Source organism: Lemur catta, chromosome X (assembly GCF_020740605.2).
Source record: "Lemur catta isolate mLemCat1 chromosome X, mLemCat1.pri, whole genome shotgun sequence".
Lineage (NCBI taxonomy): Eukaryota > Metazoa > Chordata > Mammalia > Primates > Lemuridae > Lemur > Lemur catta.
This window is the reverse complement of record NC_059155.1, coordinates 71,834,604-71,860,287: the sequence shown is the minus strand read 5'-3', so window position 1 is coordinate 71,860,287 and position 25,684 is coordinate 71,834,604. Positions and strand designations below refer to the sequence as shown.

Sequence of the window (25,684 nt, the reverse complement as noted above, 5' to 3'; positions counted from 1 at the left end):
AGAGTCCAGTATGCACTTGGGGATTTCACCGGCTCTGTGTGCTGGGGAACTTTGCTTTGATTTGCCAGAAACGTCCCTAAGGTTTAAAAGTTGTCCCGATGGCTGAGGAAGGTGACCTCTGAGAGAGCTCCCAGCCCCATCCCTTCCAGGGAACAGAGTGTTGTAGGAATTGAAGCGGGTGTGGCTTGATTCAGTCTCTGCCTGGGTATTTGTCCCACAGGTGTGAGTTCAGTGTGTCGAGGAGACACCTGCATGCTTAGTTATTGCAGCACTATTTGCAGTGGCCAAGATAGGAATCAGCCTGTGTCCATGGGCAGGTGGATGGGTATCAAAAACACGTTATATGCACACAGTGGAAAACTATTCGGCCATAAAAAAGAATGAAATCTTGTCATTTGCAACAACGTAGATGAACTGGAGAACATGATGCCAAGTGACACAAGCCAGGCACGGAAAGACACATTCTGCACTGTCTCCCTTCCCTGTGGAGTCTGACAGAGTCAAAGTTGCGGAAGCAGAGGGGAGAAGGGGGCAACCAAGGCATGGGGAAGATGGGTAGGTGTCGGTCAGAGGACGTGGAAATTTGGTTAGACGGGAGGAGTAAGTGCAAGAGGTCTTGTGTGCTCACGGTGAGTGTGGTTAACAGCAGTGCGTTGCCTGCTGGAACACGGCTAAGAGGGTAGATTTTTTTTTTTTTTTTTGAGACAGAGTCTCACTCTGTTGCCCGGGCTAGAGTGAGTGCCGTGGCGTCAGCCTAGCTCACAGCAACCTCAGACTCCTGGGCTCAAGCGATCCTCCTGCCTCAGCCTCCCGAGTAGCTGGGACTACAGGCATGCGCCACCATGCCCGGCTAATTTTTTCTATATATATTTTAGTTGGCCAGATAATTTCTTTCTATTTTTAGTAGAGACGGGGTCTCGCTCTTGCTCAGGCTGGTCTCCAACTCCTGACCTTGAGCGATCCACCCGCCTCCGCCTCCCAGAGTGCTGGGATTACAGGCATGAGCCACCGCGCCCAGCCAGAGGGTAGATTTTAAGTGTTTGCACCACAAACAAACATGTGGGGGGAAAAGGAAATAAAGAAAAAATGATAAAACCTCCCAAAATACAGTTACAGAATTCTATGTATGTATGTCCCTGTGTGCATGCATATGCCTGGTGGGGTGTTCGGAGTCAATGCCATCCCCACCTGGGACCCCACAAAAAATCTTCCTCGTGTTGGGGGAAGGGTTGTAATTGGATCTGTTCTGTCTGGCCTGAGTTTGGGTGTAGAAACAGCCGTTTCAGGGCTCTGCAGTTCTGCAAACAGCCCCACGGTGGTTGCTGGGGTGGGTCCCACAAAGGACCCCCCCACACACAAACACACACACACCCCTATACTCACACATATGCATGTACAAAATGTACCTATACACAAAGCATCCCTACATGCAAAACATGCTTACACACATCTACACATAAAACATACTGGCACATGCACACACACAGCCACGAATACATATGCCTACACATTGGCACACACAGTCCCAAACATACCTACATGCACACACACATACACACACATGTGCATGTGCCTTCCTACATACGTGCACAGTTTGCACATGCACACACAGGAGCATAGCCCTGCCTCTCAGACATCCCTTAGGAGAGAACACATCCCAGTATCCACATGGTTCTTGCGGGGTCTTTCTGGACCCTTAACCACCCAGCACTGCCTGAGACTGGTGGGGCATCGTGTTCCCTTCAGTTCCGAGGAACCAAGATGCTGAATTTGAGCGATTATCTTCCCGACCCTCCCTAACGCTCCCTGCAGCCAACCACACGATCCCAGCCGACTCTTCCAAAACTGCCTTTATTTTGTGTTTCTTCAATCCATTGGAGATAGCCACATTGAAATAGCGTCGAAATTGTTTTAATTTAAAAATGTAGACACAGGATAGAAAATCAGTAATCAATAATGACACTTTCCTCATTCTCTGGGATTCCCACGGGATTTTGTTATTTTAAAAAAATTATGTGTTTTTCTAGGCTGTATGGTGTTTCTGTAAGAGGTATATTTTGGTTTGTAATTACAGAAGAGTTGCTAAGAAAATGGAGGATTTTATTCCACATGTTTTTTTTTCTCCAATATATATTGGAAATTCTTATTGTTTTAAAGGGTCTGCTTTTTCAGAACAAGGCACGTGCCAAATGATTGTGTTTTCCTGCATTTTTAATCTCTACTAAACTCAAAGGTCAGCATTTATTTAAAACATAGGCTAATGTCTTCTTACTTTCAGGCACGCAAGTGAATCTTGAGGATGAGAAGAGAAATCACAGCACATTATAAATGTTCTAAAGTCGTTCTTTTAAATCCCACAGATATCACAAACTCAGAAAAATATCATACCATTTTTTTTAATCTTCATAATTTTCCAATTTACCTTCACCTTTCCTTATTTCTAATCTGACTCTCTTTTTTTCCTCTTAGGTGAAGATTTTGACTTGTCTGATGCGCTCGGTGGTAAGCAATGAGATCATTTTTTAAAACAACATAAGTATGTTATATTCATGTAGTGGATACAGGCACACCGGAGATGTTTTGGGTTCAGTTCCACAGTAAGACAGGAAAGCGACTCACACCATTCTTTTTTGGTTTCCCAGTGCATAGAAAAGTTATGTTTCCAATTTACTATTGTCCATTAAGTATGCGGTAGCATTATGTCTAAGAAAGCAAAGTGCATGCATTAATTAATTAAAAGATACTTTGTTGCTAAAAAGTGCTGCACGTGGTTTTGGAAGAAATGGTGCCCACAGACTTGCTGGACACGAGGTTGCTATAAATTATCAATTTGTAAAGAAACATAGTATCTGGGAAGCTCAGGAAATCAAAATGCAGTAGGACGAGGTATGTCTGTGCACTGAAGCAGGCCTCATTGTGGTCACTGTGCTAATCTATGGTGCCGTCGTCCTTAGGGTAAATCAACCCTCCCCAGTGGAATAATTCACACTTGTGCCAGGCGCTTGAGGAAGGTGCTCATGGGGTGAACACACCCCAGTTCCTGGAGGGACGGCTCCGTGTCCCCACGCCCCACCCTCTCTCCTGCCCTCCCGCCTGTCTCCCTCCCTTCAGCCAAAGCTCATGCTGAAATTCCTTCTTATTCTGGCTTAGATATCACCTTCCCCTTGTGGTTTTTTTCCTACAGCTACCACAATAAAGTACCACTAATAGGGTGACTTAAACCACAGAAATGTGTCCTCTCCCAGTCCCGGAGCCCAGGAGTGTGAGACTCAGGTGTCTCGGGGCCGCGCTCCCTCCGCAGGCTCCAGGGGAGGCTCCTTCCTGCCTCTCCCAGCTCCTGGGGGCTCCAGGCATCCCTGGGCTTGTGGCCGCATCACTCCAGCCTCTGCCTCTGTCTCCATGTGGCTTCTCGTGTGCATCCGTGTCTCCTCTGCTGTCTCTTAGGAGGACACCTGTCATTGGGTTTAGGGCTCACCCTGATCCAGGATGGTCTCATCTTCAAATCTTTCACTAATTACATCTGCAAAGACCCTATTTCCAAACAAAGTCACATATTGAGGTTCCGGGGGGGATGTGGGTTTTGCAGGGACACTCTTCAACCCAGGACCCATTTCTTAACTTTTTTTTTTTTTTTTTTAACTCAACAAAGGAGAGAATCTTTTCCCTGACCATCTACCCCTTCTTGGCCAGTGGGAACAGGTGCTTCCTATAGCAGGAGGTGTCCTTGGTTTTGCATTGCCAGCCTGTTTGGCTTCCATTCCCAGAGGGGGCGTCTCGGGAGGGTCTCAGGAATGTGTTTCACATGAGAAAGATGAACCGCATTTCGTCCGTGGGCCCGTCATCCCTCCTCATGCCTGCATCTCGGGCTCTCCACGTTCAGTTTTTGTGCTAAACCTCCCGTTCTCCTGGCTTCGTGGTGGACCTTTCACTCCTAGCCCCATTCAGCGTCAGGGGGTGGGGAAGGGGTTCTGGGCCTCGCTCAAGACCCTGGCCCCTGTGCCTGTTGATGTGGGTCCGTCTGGGCTGAAGAGTCGTCCCACACACCCCGGCCACCGTCCGGGCTGGGGCGGATAAATGATGCCAAAAACATTCTCCAGCTATTTCTAAGGAAATGCAACGTCCTTAACAACCAAAGCGGGTTGGGGGTCTTTCCCCAGCTGCGAGCCTTACTGACAGCCTTGTCTTTCTTCTTTAGATAATGGAGAGAAGAAACCCACTCCACCCCCGAAAAAGCCCAGTTCTGGTAAGAAGCAAACTCTCCTGCTATGCAAAGAGAGAGAGGAAATCCCGGGTCCCTGACAGCAGGGCAGGGCTGAGACACCCTAGAAGGGACAGATGGGTCATTTGAAGGCTCTGGGTCTGGTGGGGTTAATCTTTGAATTGTGCTGTCATGGTGACAGTCTCCTGCCGGGATCCCCGTGAGAGAAACGGCTGCTGATGCTTTTCTGGGATATTTTGACAACATCTCTGTGTCCTTTTACTCTGAGGGTCTGAGCTGGTCTGTCTTGGGACGTTCCCCACCTGGGAGAGAAGACGTTCAGGGCTCAGCTCCCCAAATAACCTGTGGGTGACACGTATCTCAGCCCGAGGACATGCATGCCATGTGGTCTTGTGCCACCCCTGCAAATAAAAGTCAGGAATAAGGGACAAATCGTGGCATCCCGCAAGCATCACGCCAGTTGGTGGATAGACTCCCAGAGCAAAAATGGTGGCCAGAGTGACGTCATTGCTGTCTTATCTCAACACTGTCTGATTTTTTTTTTTAAAACGTCGAACAGCTCTGCTGAGTTATTGGTCTTCCTCCGTAGGGTTTCAGCTCAGGTCACAGTTTTCTGTCCCTCCCTCTTAGGGTCTATCCCAGAGAGACCATCGGGGACTTCTTGGCAGGCAATGATGGGACAGCACAGGATGTGGGATGCGGTGTTTTCTCTGTCTGTTTGCAAGGTCCTTCCCTGTTCACTCGGAACTTTAGTATTAACGATGCCTTTCCCTCCTCCAGGGGACGATTTCAACTTAGAAGATGCCCTGGGTGGTGGAGGACACAGTGAGTAACTCCTTTAAATCTCCTCTGCTGCCACCTTGCCAACACCGAATTATTAGCTGTGACCGAACTGTGATCATTTCAAAGAGACTTGTCTCTTGGGAATGGTGACTGGGGCCCATTTTTGCTGTGGAAACCGAGGGAATAAGTGTATCATTGTTTTGTTGTTGTTGTTTTGTCATTGTTGTTGGGGTTTGGGGGTTTTGTTTTTTTTTCCTCCAGCGTGCTTGCTGTTGTTTTTAAAACTCTCACAGTCTTTGCAATGACCTCAGGCAGCTGTGACTACCTGTGTCCGGACTGCCTTCCTAGTTGTGTGGGGTCTGAAGTCACACAGGGCTCCGAGTTTTCAAGGACACCATATCCATTTAGTACAAGCTGCTGCCTCCGGGAAATTCTTAATGCAGTTTGAACAGCGGGTCCTGCATTTGCATTTCACATGGGACATTCTGTAGCTGCTGTGCACACCTGCGGGGAGTTAGCTACGCTCCCCACAAGGAGGTTTTTTTCTCTTTCTTCGGATCAGGTCTCTAAGTTGACCACGCCAGTTTGCAGGGCGTTAGCTACGCTCCCAGCAAAGAGGTTTTTTCTTCCGATTAGGTCTCCCAGGCAGGGGTCATCGCAAAGGATGAAAAAATAGTAGGAAACAGAAATAAAAATAAAATAATGATAATAATACACAGAGCCAAAGATATAGTTTATAAAGTAAAGGTTTATGAAAATAGATATAAGGAGGGTATCCGGATGGATAGAGTTCTCTCCCGCGAAGAAATATTCCCTGACTGAAACTCCACACAGGTGTTATATAGGGTAGATACAGGCTCCCGTTGCCAAGGGCAAGGGAATTCGCATGCTAACAGGCAGTTTGCTTTAGGGTCAAAGTCTTCTAAAAGGCTACTACAGATCCTTCAACTAACTCTAACTAGGGGAACAATGAGTTGTAAAATCTTCTTGGGGCAAACTTCTAAGTTTTCTGATAAGGCTATTACTTTAGCAAAAACCAGAGACATCTTGGCTCCGGTGATTGTGTTCTTGGGGACAGAGATGATCTCAGAAGTCAACATGAGCTGTGCTTTGAGTTAATTACTTTAACCGCATGGCTCCTTCTGGGCCCGGCGTGGGCATTAGCATAGCTCTCTGATCAGCTCTCATCTCCGGGGGGGCCTTGCCAGCTCCGGCAACCCATGGCTCTAGGAAGAGGCCTGCCTTGTCTTTCAAAACAGGTGAGAACCATAGGCCCAGTTTACAGCTGTCTCTTTGAAGTGCAGCTGTTACTGACCAATGAGACGCCTTCTGAGACGAGGCAGCTTTTGAACTAACACATTTCTTTTTTCTTTAAGGCAAGCCTTATTTGACTTCTGAAATCAAATCTTGTCTCCAAAAATACAGGGGGCATTTCTATGACTCAGTATTCTGAGGCTCAACACACACCTGCTTTGCTCTCTATGGGAAACGCTTGAAGTTAAGGGCTGTAGCTGGAGGGTGATGGGAAGACGTTGGCGGGAGGCTGGGTGGACGGCTGTCCCTCCTGGGACAAAGGACGATCGCCAATTCCTGACAGTTCAGTAGACTGCCTTGTGCGCAAACGGATGTTTCATTCTCTTTACTGCAAAACACTCACAACTGCAATTCTCATCTTTTGACAAACAGATGACCCGGCACCGCCTAACCCACCCAAGCCCAAGCCGAATCCGAACCCCAACCAACCTGGTTCCAGCGGTAAGAGCCTCCAACCCCACCGTGGGTTCTTTGTATGTTGTGTTTTGTACAGTGATGTCCTTGTCAGCTGAGAGGAGGTGATTTCAGATTGGCATTGCTCACTGCTCACTCCCTGTGTAGGTAGTTCCAGCGTTCGGCTACCTGGAAAACGCAGCATTCAAAAATGTATTTTTGGTTTGGATTTGCTGATTCTACTTCCAAGGTTTTATGGAACTTCTAAATAAATCGAATATGAGATTTTTAAATAATAGACTTGATAGGGAGGAAAATATCTATTTGTTTATTCCCCACAGAGAAGCCAGTGTTATTTTTTAAAACCTTTTTTGCCCTTGAATATTTTTTAAAGTATTATTTGACGAGCAAGATGTTAAAGTTCTCTTGGTTTTATTGTATCTTTTATGTTTGTGTGGGGCTCCCGCTTTTTTGTTTATTTATTTTTTCCTGTTAACTTCAGAATCATTTTGTCATTGTCTCTTTTTGTCCCTCTTGGGAAAAAAATAAAATCTTCTTTTTATTTTCATTTGAATCTTTTACAATTCTGCAGGTTTTTTCCTTCGGATTTGATTTCTCTATGTGCCTGTTTTGTCTTGGCCATTTTTAAAAAAATTTCTTTAAATGTATTTTTAAAATGTTTTTTCCCCTGTTTTTATTTGTTTCTCTGAATACATTTTTATGTTCACTGTTTTTGTGTTTATTTCTATAATATACAGAGGATTTTTGTACACTCTTCCTGATTGCCCATTTAATGATAAATCCCTATGAAATTTTAATTGTTTTTGCTTCCTTTCTTAGCTTTTCAAAGAAAACAGTGATGCTATTTGCAAATGATTTTTTAAAATTTCCTCTTTTTATATTTATACCTTGTCTTTGCAGTTTATTTTTTTGTTTAAAAAAATTTCGGATTTTTGCATTGCTTTTGCTAGAAAACCCAGGGCAACTTCAAATGGCATGAAGAGAACAGAAATTTTTCAATCCTGACTTTAAGGCAAAAGCCCCAAAAGATTCACCTTTAAATAAGACATTATCTTTTTTTAAAGGTAGCTGTTATTTCAGGAAGCATCTCACTATTCTAGTTTACTTTCTTTTCCTAAACAGGAGTAAACATTAGTTTCATCATGTGAATGATGCATGTGTCATCAATAGAGATGGTCCTTCTCTTTTAACCCATGCATGTGACAAAGTCTACTGAAAGATGCCTTTATATAAAATATGTCCTTGCTCTCATGGAGTAAACTCTACTTAGTCATAGCAGGTTTTCATAAACTGATGGATTAAAGTTGATATGCATCAGTTAGCTACTGCTACGGAACAAGCCATCTCCAAACCCAGTGGCTTCATACTTTTTTAAAAAATTATTTTTAATGAGTCTAGGGTGGCTCAGATGAAATGCAATCTCTCATGTGTTGGTGGTAAGCTGGTGGGTCTTCCGGGGTTGGGTTGTCTGGGGTGGTCTTTGCTTGGGATGATGGGGGTCTTCCGCAAGTGTCTGTTCCATCTGTCTAGTGGCTTAAGGTGGCGTGTTCTCACGGGACAAGAGCACAGCCCAAACAGAAGCTGTGTTGAAATATCATTTGTATTACGTTTTCTCATATCCCAGCAGCAAACTAAGTCACCTGGCTGGGTCCGGAGTCGAGGGGTGGTCAGAACACTCCACCCCCAACAGGCAGGTGAAAAATTAGGGTTGTTGGTGCAATGACTCTGTGCCAGGTAGTATTTTATTTAGGATTGTTGTATTATATTTATCAGAAAGAAGAATTGGTGTGAAATTTCCATTTCTTTTAGTGTCATCTTTGTCAGGTTTAATATTAATGGTAGTTTTTTGTTTGTTTGTTTGTTTGTTTGTTTGTTTGTTTTGGTAAAACTAATTTTAAGAGACTTGAAATAGAATGGCAATGAATTGCAGTTATGTTTTTGAAAGATTCCCTCTATGCAGGGGTACTCTTATTGGGTCCTTTTAGATCTGCTTTGGAGTCTAACGTTGTTCCTTATTTAGTTTTGTTTTTTACTCTAAGACAATGGGGCCCTCCCAGAAAGTTCCAGTATGACAGCTGACACTGCGTTTTCCTTTCCATAGGTGACATTTCAGATCATGATCTTGATCACGGACTTTCAGGCGGAGATGACACAGGTACCCCCGTTATCTGTTTGTGTTCTGACTCATTCTCATAACATCCACCTGCTCTGCAAGCACAGGAGGGTCTGTGAACTCAGAGAGATGTTTGCCAATCTCCTGGGAGCTGTGTGGTTTGCTGATGTGAAAAGCAACGCTTGCCCCACAGAGGCTCGGTCCCCGGGAGCCGAGGTCAGGGCGCGGCATCTGCCCTCCTTCCCTGGGGGCTGAGGGCCGGGGGCAGGCGCTTCTCAGCTCTCTCCTCACCCACCCACTCACCTGTGTTCCCCTGTGGATTGGGAGGTTTACTTTATATTATTTAATGCATGTAGACATCAAAGCCCTGAGAATGAAGTGGTGTGACTTGACCAAAGGACCCGAGCTGGCAGCGTGACAATTGAAAAGTGGACATTCTGTCCCCACTATATAATTTTAGATTAGAGTACCACTCAAACCAATATATAAATATAAAAAATAAGTATATATAAAATTACATACCCATAATGAGACTATATCATACATAGTAGGCACTTATACTATATATAGATATATGTTTACTATATAGTTCAATTCCATTCCTCTATAGCTGCGTCACATACACCCCATATAGTGTGACAGGCAGCACCCAAGCTCCATAGCTGTGTGACAGGCAGCACCCCAGCTCTGTAGCCGTGTGACATGCACCCCGTATAGTGTGACAGGCAGCACCCCAGCTCTGTAGCCGTGTGACATGCACCCCGTATGGTGTGACAGGCAGCACCCCAGCTCTGTAGCCGTGTGACATGCACCCCGTATGGTGTGACAGGCAGCACCCCAGCTCTGTAGCCGTGTGACATGCACCCCGTATGGTGTGACAGGCAGCACCCCAGCTCTGTAGCCGTGTGACATGCACCCCGTATAGTGTGACAGGCAGCACCCCAGCTCTGTAGCTGTGTGACATGCACCCCGTATAGTGTGACAGGCAGCACCCCAGCTCTGTAGCTGCATACCGTGGTGCCTGTGTGCCATACACGGAACCTGACTGCTGATGTTAAGGAAACTAAAGGCTCTGACACGTCTACACCTTACCGAGGGCTGGACCAAGGTTTGCAGAAATCATTTTATAATTATGCAAGCATTGGCTTTACACCACGTATAAATATCTATCAATATTGGTTTTTGGTGTGAAATTTTAAAAACAGCAAAGGTGGTTTTGGCACTGCCTCTCTTAGCCTTGGGGGAAATCTGGGAAAAGGATACACCCTGCAGTGACCACCAGCAAGAGAGTGACAGAGAGGACAGGACGTGTCTGGGATCCCTCTGTAGCTATGGGTGGGGTGTGCGGGGGGCTCCCAGGTCCCGGCTGGGATTGCACCCTAGTCCTGCCAGAGGGGACAGACTCCCTGGGTCCCCTGCCCACTGTAGGAGGGTGGTCTGAGCCAGGAGCTGAGCCTGGTTTCCCCATGATTTGGACCCACACAGAGGGGGGTCCCTGCTCGATAATTGAATAGGAGCCCTCAGTAGCAAAGTGACCTCCTTGGTTCTGTGGCCATTCTGCGAAGGTGACTCCGTAAGCCCAGCTCCCAGGGAGTTCAAGCTTGCCATGAATTTTTCCTTTACCAAAAATCGTCCTGGTGCAACTTGTCACCCGGTCTTGCTTTTCTCTTGCAGGAGGTGGTGGTGGTGGTGGAAGCCCCAGGAATGAGGAGGAACAGGGTACGTGCCATCTCGTGCCTGCTGTCCTGTCGGCCACCTGTCCAGAGCCCCCACTGGGGATGACTGATTGATTGATAATAATTGATCAGTGACGGTTGGAGGTGTCCATGTGGACAACCCCCTTTGGTTCCAAGAGTCTGTGTGCTCTTGACATCAAAGTGCCAGTGATTCATCTCATGTCTTTCCTTTTCAGAGGAACAAGAAAATAGTGGTTTAAAAAATTCTCTTAAAAATTAAAAGAAACCAGGAGAGAGAAAGACAGAGAGAGGAAGAAGAGAAAGAGGAAGGAAAGGAGTGAGAGAAAAGAAGGGAAGGACAGTAGCTGCATATTTTAGTATCTCGTGTCCCTAAAATTTGCAAGGACTCTGTTTCTGGCAGAATCCCTGCTTCTAAAGCAACTCCTTTAACAAAGGAGTTTCTTTTATTATTATTTACTTTTCTTTCAGATTCTTGCATGCGTACAAATGTTTCGGTTACCTGGATTGCTTTTGTACTGCTGGAGTCAAAGTTATAAATGTGATATTTCTTTGGCCAGAGATTTTAATACCTATTTGCTGTTTTAGTGAGTGTCAAAACGTGGATTCCTAAAATTTTGATGCGTGTTCATGGAAAAAGAAACGTGACCAGCCTCCCCCCATTTTATGTATTTATTATTTTGTGGATGCAGTTCTTGGCTTTTTAATCTTTCTCGGAAGGAAGTAATAATTTGCCTGCTGTCCTCGCCTAGCACAGCATGGTCATTTGAAAGTCTATACCGTAAGAAAATGTGTGTCCGGCATGTTTATTTAGGGTTGTCATTCTTGGACTTCCCATACAGAGTTAATGTTTAATAAATCACTTTGTCAGGGAGGGATGGTTAAGTTTTGGCAGTTGTGCCCTGGATTTTACGAGTATGTAAGTAGACGACGCTTCTTCCACGATGAATGTAGAAAATCAAGTCCACGTATATTGCAGACAGCGTCATCAGAGCAGGGGTATGTGAGAGAGAGAGAGGTTTCTCTCACCTCCACCCCATAGGGATATTTTCGCTCCGTGCACCCTGCAAAGCCGGGTATCCGCAGGAGAGCAAGCCCATCCGGGGAGGGTGAGGTTGGGAGGCTGAATATTCACCCAGTGTGGCTTGAACATAAGGCTCCCAGCAAACTAGTTTCCATTCTGGGTGTCACTCTGGGGGTTGGTTCTGGGAATGCCGCGTGGTTGGCTCTTTTGGTCATGAACACAGTCTGGAGCCATGTCTGGGAGGAAGTGTGTGCAGCTCCGGAGCCGGCTCTGGGGGTTGAGCCCTTTTGCTGCTTCCCCGGGGTGGGATGTGGGCTGCGGCCGCACAGCCAGGACCTCTCGGGGACCATCCTGTGTGCTCCTGCAGGGGCAACTCCTCATACCTGCGCTTTGATTTCGAATTCTGTCTTTCTCTTTCTCTTTGTTTCCGTGTTGCTTCTGCTAAGTTTCTTCTCTTACCTGGCTGCCTCTCATGCCCATGCAGCCCGGCACATGCTGGGAGACCTTCCGTTACTTTTCCCTGGAATTGTGCAATGCCCGGGGTTCTCCCCTTGGAAAAAGGGGCACCTCGATGATCTCAAACCGACTGTCTCTGTCCGCCGGCTGCCCCACGGGCGTCTCAGTGTCGGTATTCTGTGCTTTCCCCCCCGCAGCGGACACCCCTGGCGTGATCCCTGGGATCGTGGGGGCCGTGGTGGTCGCTGTGGCCGGAGCCATCTCCAGCTTCATTGCGTACCAGAAGAAGAAGCTGTGCTTCAAAGAGAATGGTAAGGCGCTTCTCCTGGGGGCGTGGCTGGCTTGAAAACGGCGCTGCGTGGAAAAGGCCGGCTGGCATGTGACACGGGCACAGTGGCTGGTGGCTCCTCCAGTCGCTCAGGCTCTGGCATCAGAGCGTCTGGCTCCAGACCTGGCGCTGCTCCGCCTTGTGTTCCGTCGTGTGGACGTTTGCGAGTGACTCACCGCCCCAGCGCTCGGGTGTCGTGTCTAGAATGTAACAAACGGGTGGTGCCAACGCTGAACAATTGTGAGGGTCAGAGGTGGCCGGGTGGGGAGAGCCTCCTCGGGTCCCCCCAGAGAGCATGAGTATCAGATGCATTCACTGTGACAGTTTATTCATGGTGTGTCAGATGCATTCACTGTGACAGTTTATCCATGCTGTGTCAGATGCATTCACTGCGACGGTTTATTCATGCTTATGCACAATCCCCGACGCACACCTCATCATGAGGGTGGGAGCCACGCCGGGGTTTGCTGCATTATCTTCTCCAATCCAACACGGGAGAGAGTTAAAACCAAAACCCAGCACGGCCAACTCTCCGTGTGCTAGAACCAAACACCCACAGGTGCCCGGGGACCCAGGAACGTTCTTGGATGGGATGTAGCGTTGAAAAGGGAATTTGGACGATGACACACTGCATCCTCCACCGGTATCCCAGCTCTGCCATCGGGGCTTTTGGGGACCTCGGTACTGAAAGGTCCCTGAATTATTTACAACTTGCCTTGAAGTCCGTAAGTCCTGCTCTTTTGAACACAGCTAACGTGCGTGCATCTCCGGAGCGGCCCATACAGGGCTTCCCTTCTCTGTGGAGCGAGTAACCCGCATGGTTTGCAGAGGTCTCACCAACCCTGGCCTTGGAGGAGCCTCCCGGGGGCTCCCAAGTTGCTGGGGGTGTGGATGTGTCACCCTACCTGTGACTTTAAGTCCTTATTCATACTTGGTCCACTGACCTCACATCCCTCTCAAGCCCCCCCAAACGTTGGGTTTCCTGGGAGATTTAAACAGATGCTGGTGGAGAGGCAGTTAGACTGCAGGGGTGCAGTTGACCCTAAATCTTCCATCACTGCAGGATTTGACATCAGCAAACATTATTTATAGCTTGAAATTGAGAATCCTAAAGAGCTTTGGAATCCAGAGACCTAAAAGCAGCCTGCTGGGGTTCACATCCCTCCTCTTGCCGTGGGGTTTCCTGCCACACATGGGTCTTCCACCTGGCAGGTGCTCGGGCCATGGTGGTTGGTGGATCACATGATCAGCGTTGAGCGGTGATCACATGATCAGCGTCGAGCGGTGCTCACAGGGACAGATGCCCACGTTCAAGGAGATTCCCATAAAAGACCTGCGGTTAGAACCAAGGAGGAAAAACAACACAAAACACCTTTTCCCATCACATTTTTTATTTTCCGGAAGCCGTTTAACTCCCAGCATGGCACGCAACCAGGAGAGCAGGAAGCCCTCTCTGTCAGCAAGGGATGCACAAGGTTTTAGGTATTTTATTTGGAACTCTCTAGGTCTTTTTAGAATTCCAGGCAATGTTGAGTGATCTCTAATTTAAAGAGAAGTCTCAGCCCTATAATTTCCTGAGAATCTCTGAGGTCGACCCACATTGGATTTGGAGTCGCAAAGCATTTTCATCCCTTGGTCCGTGGGATTTGTGAACCCGTAGGATCTGGGGGTGCTACTCGATATTCATCTCCTGAGACAAAGTTGCAAGAGCACCCGCGAGTGTCAGCGGACTTGACTTTGTCAAAGCTTTGGAAACAGAATTGGGAAAAGGGAAAAGAAATAATTGCTGTATATTTTATCTCTTCCCAGCACCAGGGTTGGCTTTGGGTTTGCAGTATTTTCTGCCTTCATTGCAGGGGTGGGGTGGGCAGGAAAAAAAACAGGAGAGCTCTCACCCGTTAGCGATGGTTTCCTTAGATTGTTTCAAAAAATAAACGCATCTTTCCTGAAGAATAAGCTTAGGGAAGTCCAGAATTCAACCTGTGCTGACGAAGAGATTTTTCTACAATCTTTTATTCTTCTGAGGCCAAATTAACAGAAGGTCCAACTGTAAACCTCGGTTTGCCTTCTAGTGTTCACGGCATTCATTGTCTCGATCTTCTGTAAATGCACAACACGGGAAGGCCAAGCAAGTAAAATAAAATAAAATAAAATAAGAAATAAATAAAATAAAACATAAAAACATGTTATAATTATTATTTAATTTAATTATATATTATTTATGTATAAAATATTATATAACATTAATAATGATATATAAATAAAATAAGTTAAATAAATCAATAAAATGAAATAAACAAAATTAAAATATTAAAAATATTATAATTATTTAATTTAATTATACACCATTTATATATAATATTTAATTTAATTATATATTATTTATATATAAAATACCATATAACATATTAATATAGTTATGATATATTAAATAAATCAATAAAATGAATTAAAATAAATATATAAAAATATTATAAATATTTAATTCTATATTATTCATATGTAAACTACTATTTAATTCAATTATATATTATTTATGTGTAAAATATTGTATAACATATTAATATAGTTATGATATATAAAATAAAATAAATCAATAAAATGAAATAAAATAAAAATATAATTATCTCATTTAACTATATATTATTTATATAATTAATAATTATAATCAATAATTATGTTAATGATTTATTGATATTCGATATCAATAATAAATTATTGATTATCTCATCAATATTTTATTAATCAATAATTATATTATTTATTGATTAATGATTATGTAACATATAATAAAAAATTATATGAATATATGTGATGTATAATATATAATAAATACATACATATATAATTAGTTGTCATATATAGATACAATTATAATATAATATAAATATAATTATACATTATATATTATATAATTAAATATAATTAGTAACTATAACATGTAAATAAAATTATAATAAAATTGTAATATATAAATTAAATGAATAATATAAAATAAGTAAATAAATTTATTTTAAAAAATAAATAAAATGACTACAATAACATCAAATAAATAAATATAATAAAGTAAAATAAAATACAATGTTAGCAGGCTGGCACTTCAGATTTGCATAATTAGGCACTGTGGTCTGCAGCCCTATAAACGCCCAAGGCCAACGCAGAAGGAAAACCAGGCGTTGTCCTACAAACACCAAGAACCCGACTCTTTTAAAAGAGCATCTCTCTGCCACTACTCTGATGCACATTTGGGTTTTTACACCCAAAATGGGAAGCAAGTTGGATGGCTCGTCTCAGCAACATGGTTCCGTGAGCAGCGATGGCACTGAGACGTGGGACCGTGGCCCGGGGAACACGAAGCTGTCCGAGCCCCGGCGTGTGCACAGGCTGCTGCACGGGTCTGACCCCTGGTGCCGAGATTTTAACTCGTGCAAACCCAGAGGTCTCTGTCGCTGAGCTTGGAGAGCTCTCTGGGAGGATGTGCGTGCCACACGCCACAGTCCCAGAGCAAACCATGCACAGTGTCGGGAAACCCTCACTCTGCAAGAGCAGCCGTGTGTATATAGGCAGAGAGCCTGGTTTTCCAGGACGAGGTCGTTGCGTTGAAATTTGTGGTGTGTGTTAAGTTTGCATCAAAATTAGTCTGAGCAGGTGGGTGGGGGCAGGCGAGGGTCTCTAGCACCCGGTGCCTGGATCCAACGCCTGCTGTCTCGCCCTGCGGTTACTGCAAAGCTCTCAGGGTGCCGTGTTGAGCTCACGTACTAACACATCTGTGGCGCAGTGCACAGCTCTGGCTCTCGCTTCTGCAGGGGATCTGTAGCGGGGGCCCGTCTCAGCCGCTGCTCCCGTGGGCTCGCAGGCCACGTCTGTGTGTGTGTGTGTGTGTGTGTGTGTGTGTGTGTGTGTGTTGGCTTCAAGGAACTACATCGGGCCACTAACTACATGGAGCCCGGCTTTGGGTTGTCTGCACTTGGTGTTAACTGCGGTGTGACCTTCTGTGTCTGGTGGCAGATCCTTGTGCTCTCGGGCCCACGGCCTGCTGTGAACCAGCGTCCTGGGCTGACTGCAGGTTTCAGGAGGTTTTAGGTGGCTGAGTCATTCCTGCTCCTTCTTCTCCCTCCTTCCCTTCTTTCCCTCCCTCCTTCCTTCCTTCCTTCCCTCCTTCCCTCCCCACCCTCTTTCCTTCCATCCCTTCTTCCCTCCTTCCTTCTCTCCTTCCTTTTTTCCCTCCCTCTCCCCTTCCTTCCCTCCTTCCCTCCCTCCCTCCCTTCCTCCTTCCCACCTCCCTCCTTCCTTCCCTCCTTCCTTCCCTCCTTCCCCCCTCCCTCCTTCCTTCCCTCCCTCCCTCCCTCCTTCCCTCCTTCCTTCCTTCCCTCCTTCCTTCCTTCATTCCTTCCCTCCCTCCCTCCTTCACCCCCTCCCTCCCTCCCACCTTCCCTCCCTCCCTCCTTCCCCCCTGCATCCTTCCCTCCCTCCTTCCCTCCTTCCCTCCCTCCTTCCCTCCCTCCCTCCTTCCCTCCTTCCCTCCTTCCTTCCTTCCCTTCTTCCTGCCTTCTCTCCCTCTGTGCCCTGAGCATGGCCTTCTAACCCTCCCCGCCGCTGCCCGGGGCCCCGGCACACACACATCCGAAGCAGACCTGTCCCAAGTTTACTTTTTTATTACTGTTTTCCTTCTCTTTTTCAACCCTGCGTTCCAGATGCCTAGAAGACCTAGGGGTGAGCGGAGAGCCCTGTGCGTGCCGAGAGTGTCCCGACCGCTAACCGTTTGTCTCCCAAGACGCAGCCCCTGCACCTGCCGCTGCCCCCCTCCTGCCGGCAGGCACCACCAGGACGCGGTCCCCTCGCCGCACACGCCTCGAGTCCCATGAGCCTTGGCCCTCCCCGGTGCACGGTGGCTCCTTGCATTAAATCATGTTACATTACCTTATAGTACCGCACACGTGGCCTGGGAAAACGAGGAGAAACGTAGACGTTTTCTTGTAAACTGAAATGCAACATAAAGAAACAGGGTGGGCAGCTGCCCTGCATTCATGACGTTTGTCCCCATGGACTCCATCCCTCACCAGGGCACGAGCCGGGCGGCCACCTCTGCCCTGGGCGTCCTGGGGCACAGCCGACCTCGGGAGGGTGTTGCCTTCCAGGACAGGAAGGTGGAAGGACAGACCCCGGGTGGGATTTACGGTGCATTTCTCACTGTTTCCCGGAGAGCTGCAGTTCTCAGCTCTGCCTCCCAGCTGTTGGCGCAAATAGTTACACGTCTCAGTTCCTGGGGGAAATATAGACGAATGAGTGTAGGAATAGCCCCCCGATCTCACGATCTGCTCATTGTAAGGTCTGTTCGGAAGGGGTGGGTGGTCCGATGTTCCTCACGCCTGAGCAAGGTGTGCTGGGTCCTCCTGACACGTGTGCGTCCCACTGCCATTCCTGCCCTTCCCAGTGCCAGCGTCCTGGTCTTGGGCACAAGCCTTCTTTTTTTAACTTCTCTTATTTCCTATGTTTTTCTTACTTCTTTATTATTCATTCTTTTACTTATTTCTTCTTCTTTTTCTTTTTTTCTTATTTCTTTCTTTCTTTTGCTTTTCTTATTTTTCCTTATTTCTTTTCTTTTGTTATCTCTTTTATTTCTTCCTATTTTTTCTTTCTTTTCTTTCTTTTTTCTTTCTTCTTTTCCTTATTTTTTTCTTATTTATTTTTTCTTTATTCTTATTCCTTTTACTTATTTTTTTCTTATTTCTTTCCTTTTTTATTTCTTTTACTTTTCTTGTTTCCTTTTTTCTTTTCTTTTCTTTTTTTTTTTTTTTTTTGAGACAGAGTGTCGCTTTGTTACCCTGGCTAGAGTGAGTGCCGTGGTGTCAGCCTAGCTCACAGCAACCTCAAACTCCTGGGCTTAAGCGATCCTACTGCCTCAGCCTCCCAAGTAGCTGGGACTACAGGCATGTGCCACCATGCCCGGCTAAGTTTTTCTATATATATTTTAGTTGGCCAGATAATTTCTTTCTATTTTTTTTTTAGTAGACACGGGGTCTCGCTCTTGCTCAGGCTGGTCTTGAACTGACCTCGAGTGATCCTCCCGCCTCGGCCTCCCAGAGTGCTGGGATTACAGGCGTGAGCCACCACACCCGGCCTCCTTTTTTCTTATTTCCTTTTCTTTATTCTTATTTCTTTTATTTATTATTTATTCATTTTTTCTTTTTTATTTCTTTTACTTTTCTTATTTTAATTTTTTTCTTGTTTATTTTTTTATTTTTCTTTATTCTTCCTTCTTTTACTTATTATTTCTTTTTCCTTGTGTCTTTCCTTTTTTGTTTCTTTTACTTATTTTTTCTTATTTATTTTTCTTTATTATTTCTTTCACTTATTATTTATTCATTTTTTCTTATTTCTTGCCTTTATTTTTTCTTTTACTTTTTTTATTTTTTATTTTTTCTTAGTTCTTTTTTCTTTATTTTTCTTACTTATTACTTATTTCTTTTTTTTCTTATGTCTTTCCTTTTTTTTCCCTTTTACTTTTCCTTTTTTGTTAATTTCTCTTTTGTTTTTTATTCCTTTTATTTTTCTTATTTCCACCTCTTGCAGAAATGAAGCATAACCTCTCTGGCGGCAGAGTGGTGGTTCGGGTAGGACAGGCGATTTCATCATGACGCGAGCCCTAAACACGGTCCCCTGGGGGGGGAGGGCCCCTCCCCTTCCCGCAGAGCTCACTGTCAAGTCTCCTCTTTGAAGGATGTGTCTGAAGGTTTCTCAGTTCTGACCCAAAGAAGCCTGTTCCCAGCGATCCCAGGACTAAGTCTGAGTCGAATCCGTGTGTGTGTGTGTGTGTGTGTGTGTGTGTGTGTGTGTGTGTGTGTGTGTGTCCCGAAACGTCAGCCCTAACTCTGCTCAAAGAGCAGAGGTTGCTGGTCAGGGGTCCCCGGGTGTGTGCTACAGATTGGTCCCAAGTGCGTGTTATACAAATGTGTGTGCGTGCGTGTGTGTGTGTCTGTGTGTGTGTGTTCACAGAGCGCAGAGACCCGTTCCAGCCCCATGGCTTTGCTGGACTGTTCCAACAGCTACAGATGGTTATTGCCCTTTAAAAAAGTCCTGAGAATTGTTTTAAGTTGGATTCTGAGCCTCCGTGCGCTTGGTCCTCTGAGTTTTGACGGGAGGGTGACCCGGGGGCTTGGGGGGTGGATGGCGCATCCCAAGGAACCCGTTCTCCTCCTGAGGGGTCCGGGCTGTCGGAACTCTCGCCCCAACTAGTTTTGCTCTCGTGATACTTTCTTGTTCTCTGTGGACTTTTTTCTCCCACCTTAAAAGTAGCCAGACTTTTAATAATGTTTCGTAACATTAAGAGTAAAGATAGTATCTTTTTGCCTTTTTATTTTGGGCAGTTGCTTTTTTTCTTTTTCCTTGCTAGGGATATATTCTTTCACCTCTGAAATGAATGCAGATTTCAACTTTCTCACCTGTGTTAACAATCTTCTGCCAGCAGGACAAATGACATTTGTGATCGACATTTTCACAGACCTTTCTGAACACTCTCCTCTTTGGATATTTCTCTCTCTCTCTCTTTCTTTTTTTAAAAATCTTACAACTGTGGCCTCTTCACGCAGACGTGCAGTGGTCAGGGGAGAGCGGTTTCGATCACGGAATTGGTTTAATGCACATTTCGTGCGACTGTACCAGGCACACATACGCGTTTCTCAGCACAGACGGCCGCGGTTTCACAAATATGAAAGTCTCGTGAGCAGGCAGCGCATGGCCACCGAATCCGTGAGCGTGTGCTGGTTCCTTTCGTGTTACAAGCCTGCCCCTCATGTATGCGCTCCTTCCCAACCATGCTGGAAAGAAATAAATGTATTTTATCTGTGCATCTCTTACGCGTTTTCAGTGCTGTTGGCTCAGGCTCTGTGTCGGAAGAGAAGCTACTCCGAGCGCATTTGGGGAGATACTGTGTTTGCATCGGGGCATGTTTGAAAAATTGTAAAAGAGAAGTGTGGAAATAAAAACAAGATATGACGTGGGGTGGGGGCGGAGGGATGCTGGGTGAACAAGCCCACCAGGCTACACGATGCCCCCGTGGTCCTCCTGTCCCCCGATGACCAGGGCAGCCCCTGGTGGTCTCAGACTCCATCCCCCTCCTCTAACCCCACTTTCTGGGCAAGATGCTGGATTCAGGGTGGAAGAGGGAAAAAAAAATATCCCTTTGCAGTTCTAGGCACTGAAAAGATGCTAATCTGCAGAGATTCCCTTCATGTATTGTTATTATTTATTTTTTGCTGAGTTTGGGGGGCAGACAGACAGAAGTCAGCATCTTGTGTTCACAGATACAGCATCCTTCTTGACAGGGGGTCTCCACGCGCATGTTCGTGTGTACGGAGAAGAAAGCAACCGTTAAAACAGAGAGAAAGAAAACCGGATTCTCCTAATTCCTGGACCACGTGTAGAAAAACCCCAGCCAAGTCCCCACTTGTGAGCACTGGGACCGTGTCAGACAGACGTGGTGTCCCCAGAGGGTCTTCGGTTTCAGGATTGTGGTCCCAGCGCTAGGAGCGTCATCCTTAGGAACCCCCGAATGTGTTTCACGGGGGGGGGGGGCGATCTCTGCCATACTGAGCCTCTCCGGGTCTTGTTTTTCTCGTTTCCAGCGGAACAAGGCGAGGTGGACCTGCAGAACCATCGGACCACCAACGCAGAGCCGGCCGGTAAGGACGGGGCGGACGGGGGAGGGCTTCCATTTTGTTCCTTTCACCCGCGCACCCTGCATTAGGGTTAGGGTTAGGGTTAGGGTTAGGGTTATGGTTAGGGTTAGGGTTACGGTTAGGGTTAGGGGTTACGGTTAGGGTTAGGATGTCTTGCCCACACCCTCAAATGCAGTTTTCTGCCGTTAAACATGTCCCTTTACGTCTCGTTGCTTTTGAGGGGATTCATTTAGGAGACGACATATAAACTCCCCGGGGCCGGAGTCTTCAAACAAGACCTAAATATGCCTACATCTCTCTTGAACACGATATTGATTAAAAACTGCATTTCTTTCTTTCTTTATTTGCAAGGTGGAAACCTACTCCAGTCCCCAAGAGAGGCAGCATTTATTTAATAGGACAGCTGTTGCCCTGAGATGGGTTTTTAGTGAAGTTTTCAAAACTATTTTGAATTCTGAAAAAAATAGAGACTTATATGGAAAGTTCGGGTCTAGCTGAGTGGCTCTTTCAAATCAGGGAAAGATGTTTAAAACGAGCGATTGTCTTCAATCTAGGAGGGAGATTTTTTTAACCTATATCACATTGCATTGTGAAGGTGTCTGGCTTCATGGCCAACATGCTGGCGTTTATCTGTGGGTGGGGTCCCGTCTCACCAAAGGTTTGGTCTTCCCGGCAGCAAATTCCAAGGCGAAATCTCATTGTCGTTAATTTTCTTATCCAAACCCCACCTTCTCCCTCCAAAATAGTTTTAGAACTGTCACGCAAAATAAAGTTCTAAAACTTAACGTGAACGAAGCAGAAAATCTCAGCCCCACCTTGCTGTAAATTAATTTTTAAAAACCACATTATTTCATTTAGAAAATTTATTCTGAAATTCAGTCAACTGTAGATATTTGTTAGTGTCTCGGAGAAGTCTTTAATAGAAAGCGCCTTCCTTTTGTTTTCTTTCCCGGTTTCCTGCGGTAACCATTTTTTCTAGCTGGGTACAGGATCATTCAGTGAAATTTACTGAGTTGGTTTTTCTAGATTTAGGATTTTGCTTTTTTGGCGGTGAGTTTTGAGCTCAGTTCTCTTATACAGAAATAGCGTGTACCCACTCCTGCAGCGTTTAAGAAGCACGTGCGTGTGTCTGTTTGGGGAACCAGGAATGACTTCCGTTTCTCTCTGCTGTTGACAGTTCAACGCACTCTTTTAGAGAAATAGAAGATGATCGTCCGAGAAAGCAGCCCAGCCTTGCGAAACAGGATCCTAAACATCTGCAACCTGCCGGGCAGAGACAGCGAGGCCTTTGGTAGACGCTCCGTGTTAATCTTGAGATGCGCTTTGCCTCTTGCCTCTGGGCGGGCGATGTTTACTAACGATGAGTTTTACGTCCCAGGGGGGATTTGTACCGCATTCTACAGGGCCCTTGGGGGGGTTCCCGTGTGACGGGAAAACCTGACCGTGACCAAGTCCCCCTGCAATTCAAATATCAGCCCCCTCGAGGTACCCCGACCCCGAACTCTGAGCCATTCACAGATCACATGTACCTTGAACACGTCCGAAACTTCCATGACAGCATTGACCTTTTATTTTTTTATTAAATATAAGGTAAGCCTTCCATCGCTTTTAAGATCTCTTGCATTTGTGAGGATATTTTTTTTTTTCCATATCAGGCTAATAAAAAGAAATTTAGAAACCACATACATTTTTACATAAATGCTTTGCCCCGGTATGGATTTAAAGAAGGCTGCAGAAATTAGTGGGAAGGGCTCTAAATTCCCTTTCCTGGGGCTCGAAGACAAATTATCAACCTAAGTGCTAGTTCTTTATTTCTGAGATTTTTGTTTTGGGCCCTTTTTTTTTTTTTTTTACATCTGTCTTGCCATGTGGGGACAGATACTCCTCTACATCTAGATACTCTGTTCTATCCAGATACTCTCCTCCACCCAGATACTCCCCATATCCAGATACTCTCCTCCACCCAGATACTCCCCATATCCAGATACTCTCCTCCATCCAGATACTCCCCATATCCAGATACTCCCCTCCATCCAGATACTCCCCATATCCAGATACTCCCCATATCCAGATACTCTCCTCCATCCAGATACTCCCCATATCCAGATACTCCCCATATCCAGATACTCCCCATATCCAGATACTCTCCTCCATCCAGATACTCCCCATATCCAGATATTCCCCATATCCAGATACTCTCCTCCATCCAGATACTCCCCTGCATCCAGATACTCTCCTCCATCCAGATACTCCCCTGCATCCAGATACTCCCCATATCCAGATACTCCCCATATCCAGATACTCTCCTCCATCCAGATACTCCCCATATCCAGATATTCCCCATATCCAGATACTCTCCTCCATCCAGATACTCCCCTGCATCCAGATACTCTCCTCCATCCAGATACTCCCCTGCATCCAGATACTCCCCATATCCAGATACTCCCCATATCCAGATACTCTCCTCCATCCAGATACTCCCCATATCCAGATACTCTCCTCCATCCAGATACTCCCCATATCCAGATACTCTCCAGCACCCAGATACTCCCCATATCCAGATACTCTCCCCCATCCAGATACTCCCCATATCCAGATACTCTCCAGCACCCAGATACTCCCCATATCCAGATACTCTCCCCCCATCCAGATACTCCCCATATCCAGATACTCTCCAGCACCCAGATACTCCCCCGTGTTCTCTTGGGTTTCATATGAGTTGAATGCCACAAATTTGTTAGCAGTTTGTATAGTCTTTACACAGGTTGAACTATTCTGACGTGAGAGCTGGGCTTAACACGGGGGTAAAACTGCTTTGTGGCCGAGGATGTCCTCCTACACTTTCTAACAGCGTGGAATTAACTGAAAGACGATCCTCTCTCCTGCCATCCATGACGACGTTTCCCCATTTAGGGGCAACGAATGCCTACCTTGCCGGGCTTCCCCCACCGGGGGTCTTTCTATACAAGCTTGGCGAGGGCTCCCATTGCAGTTTGGGCTCATCTTAGACAGTACAAAAGCCCTGGTATTCCAAATGGGATTGATACCAATCTTTAACTCACCTCCGCTGAAAAATGAGGTGGTCTTCAGTATGTCCCCACGCAGCACGGGCAGGCTCACCGAAAGCTCTTAAAATCATTAACTGGAGAAAAGCAGTTTCATGGGGACGCTTCATCTCGTCCCTGCTAACGGCATTCAGAGCTGCCGCCCGTAGTGGAAGCGGGTTTCACGTGAATGTCTCCTCACGCAAAGGTAGGGTGTCGCGGTACCTCTGTCAGCTCCCGGCACAAACGGCCTCACCTGGGGAAACAGGTGGGGTGGAGGGGTCGGTCTTCCCTGCTTCTGAGCTCAGAAACTGTTCCAGCAAGTTCAGGGATGGGCACCTGACCAGTCCCCAAGACAACGAGGATGCAACACCTTCCCACGCCCCTGGCATCTCGAGATACCGATGGGAACTGTCACCTGGCTCTTTCTGGCTCCTTCTGACTTTGACACCGCTGAAAACTTTGTAAACGTGGGTGGGAAAAATGATGAGAACCCTTGGCATTTATTTATCTTATCCATGCATTCCTTATTCGTTCAACAAACACCTGTTGGATGCTACCAGGGGTCCCTTGCACAGTGAGCAACATATGCCTCCTTACAGAGCTAGAGAATGGGGCTCCTGTCCTCCCAAATTCATCGCTGAGGATTGTCTTTGAGGTCTGATGCTGCATACCGACTTGCTTTATATTAACAAAAAGATACATACAATCTTTAATCATTCTGTGAATAACATCGACATTTTTGTAAATGCTGTAATTCTATCCACAGAAATGGCCCATTCCACAAAAAAGCAGAATAGTAAAAACATGGTTTTCTTTTTAAAAGTATGTCAGATTATGGGTCACTTACAAATAAATCTATCCTTTTAAGAAATAATATGTCAACAAGCCTTATTTTTTAGGGGAGGGGGTGGATGTCTATCTTTGTTGGTCATTTTAATTCCACACGGACGTAAAAATAAACAGGTGACTTTATTAAAAGTGGATGTTTTGAAAAATCTAGTCTAAATGATGTGGCTTGTCAGATCATCAATTATTGCGGCAAAAACAACTCCTTGTTTCCTCTTTGGGAAGTTTTGTATAAAGAAAACAGTCCAATGGTTCTGAGAGTGAAGGTATAAAGAAATTTATTTAAGAGCTAACAGGAGACAGAACAAAATACTCCATGAATTTTCTGAATACTAATGTTACATAGTTTTCCCTAAGGTGATTGTTAGTATCAGAGCCCATCTCTAACCTCTTAAAGAAAAAGTTGACTTCCTACAGTATAGGTTTCTTTGTGACTTATTCCACAAGTACGCACTGAGCTTCCACCTGGGGCAGCATCGGGGAACAGAAAGATTTCACCAGAATGTCGTGCATGGGTCCTTAAGGTATTTAAATGCCATCGCATAGATCTCAGCAAAGGTCTGGCTTCTAATTCTTCAACAGCCTCCAAGGCTCCACAGAACCTTCTCAATCCATCTTAGGTCGTGTCGTCATTATTTTACTTTACGGATTATTTTCAAGTATTCTCATTTTGCCAAATAATTTTCTAAAAAAATGATTAGCTTCTTCATTTCCCAATCATTAAGTGATGACTTTCTTCCATCTGTTTTCTTGGGATTAATAATTTGC

The 25,684-nt window shown here is 45.7% G+C and overlaps 2 protein-coding genes across 2 annotated transcripts; both read left to right on the top strand.

The window, feature by feature from the left end:
- The first annotated feature begins 2,575 nt into the window (after positions 1 to 2,575).
- Positions 2,576 to 22,623, top strand: CD99 (CD99 molecule (Xg blood group)). Its single transcript, XM_045537897.1, has 10 exons — positions 2,576 to 2,597; positions 3,881 to 4,012; positions 4,196 to 4,243; positions 5,000 to 5,044; positions 6,689 to 6,757; positions 8,832 to 8,885; positions 10,518 to 10,562; positions 12,215 to 12,328; positions 20,970 to 21,026; positions 22,201 to 22,623. The coding sequence occupies exons 1-10, from the start codon at positions 2,576 to 2,578 to the stop codon at positions 22,224 to 22,226; spliced, it is 612 nt and encodes a 203-aa protein (XP_045393853.1). The 3' UTR covers positions 22,227 to 22,623.
- On the top strand, positions 22,384 to 25,069 carry LOC123628279 (extensin-1-like). Its single transcript, XM_045537895.1, has 3 exons — positions 22,384 to 22,410; positions 22,920 to 23,094; positions 23,216 to 25,069. Exons 1-3 carry the CDS (start codon positions 22,384 to 22,386, stop codon positions 23,800 to 23,802), a joined length of 789 nt encoding a protein of 262 aa, XP_045393851.1. The 3' UTR covers positions 23,803 to 25,069.
- Positions 25,070 to 25,684: the final 615 nt, after the last annotated feature.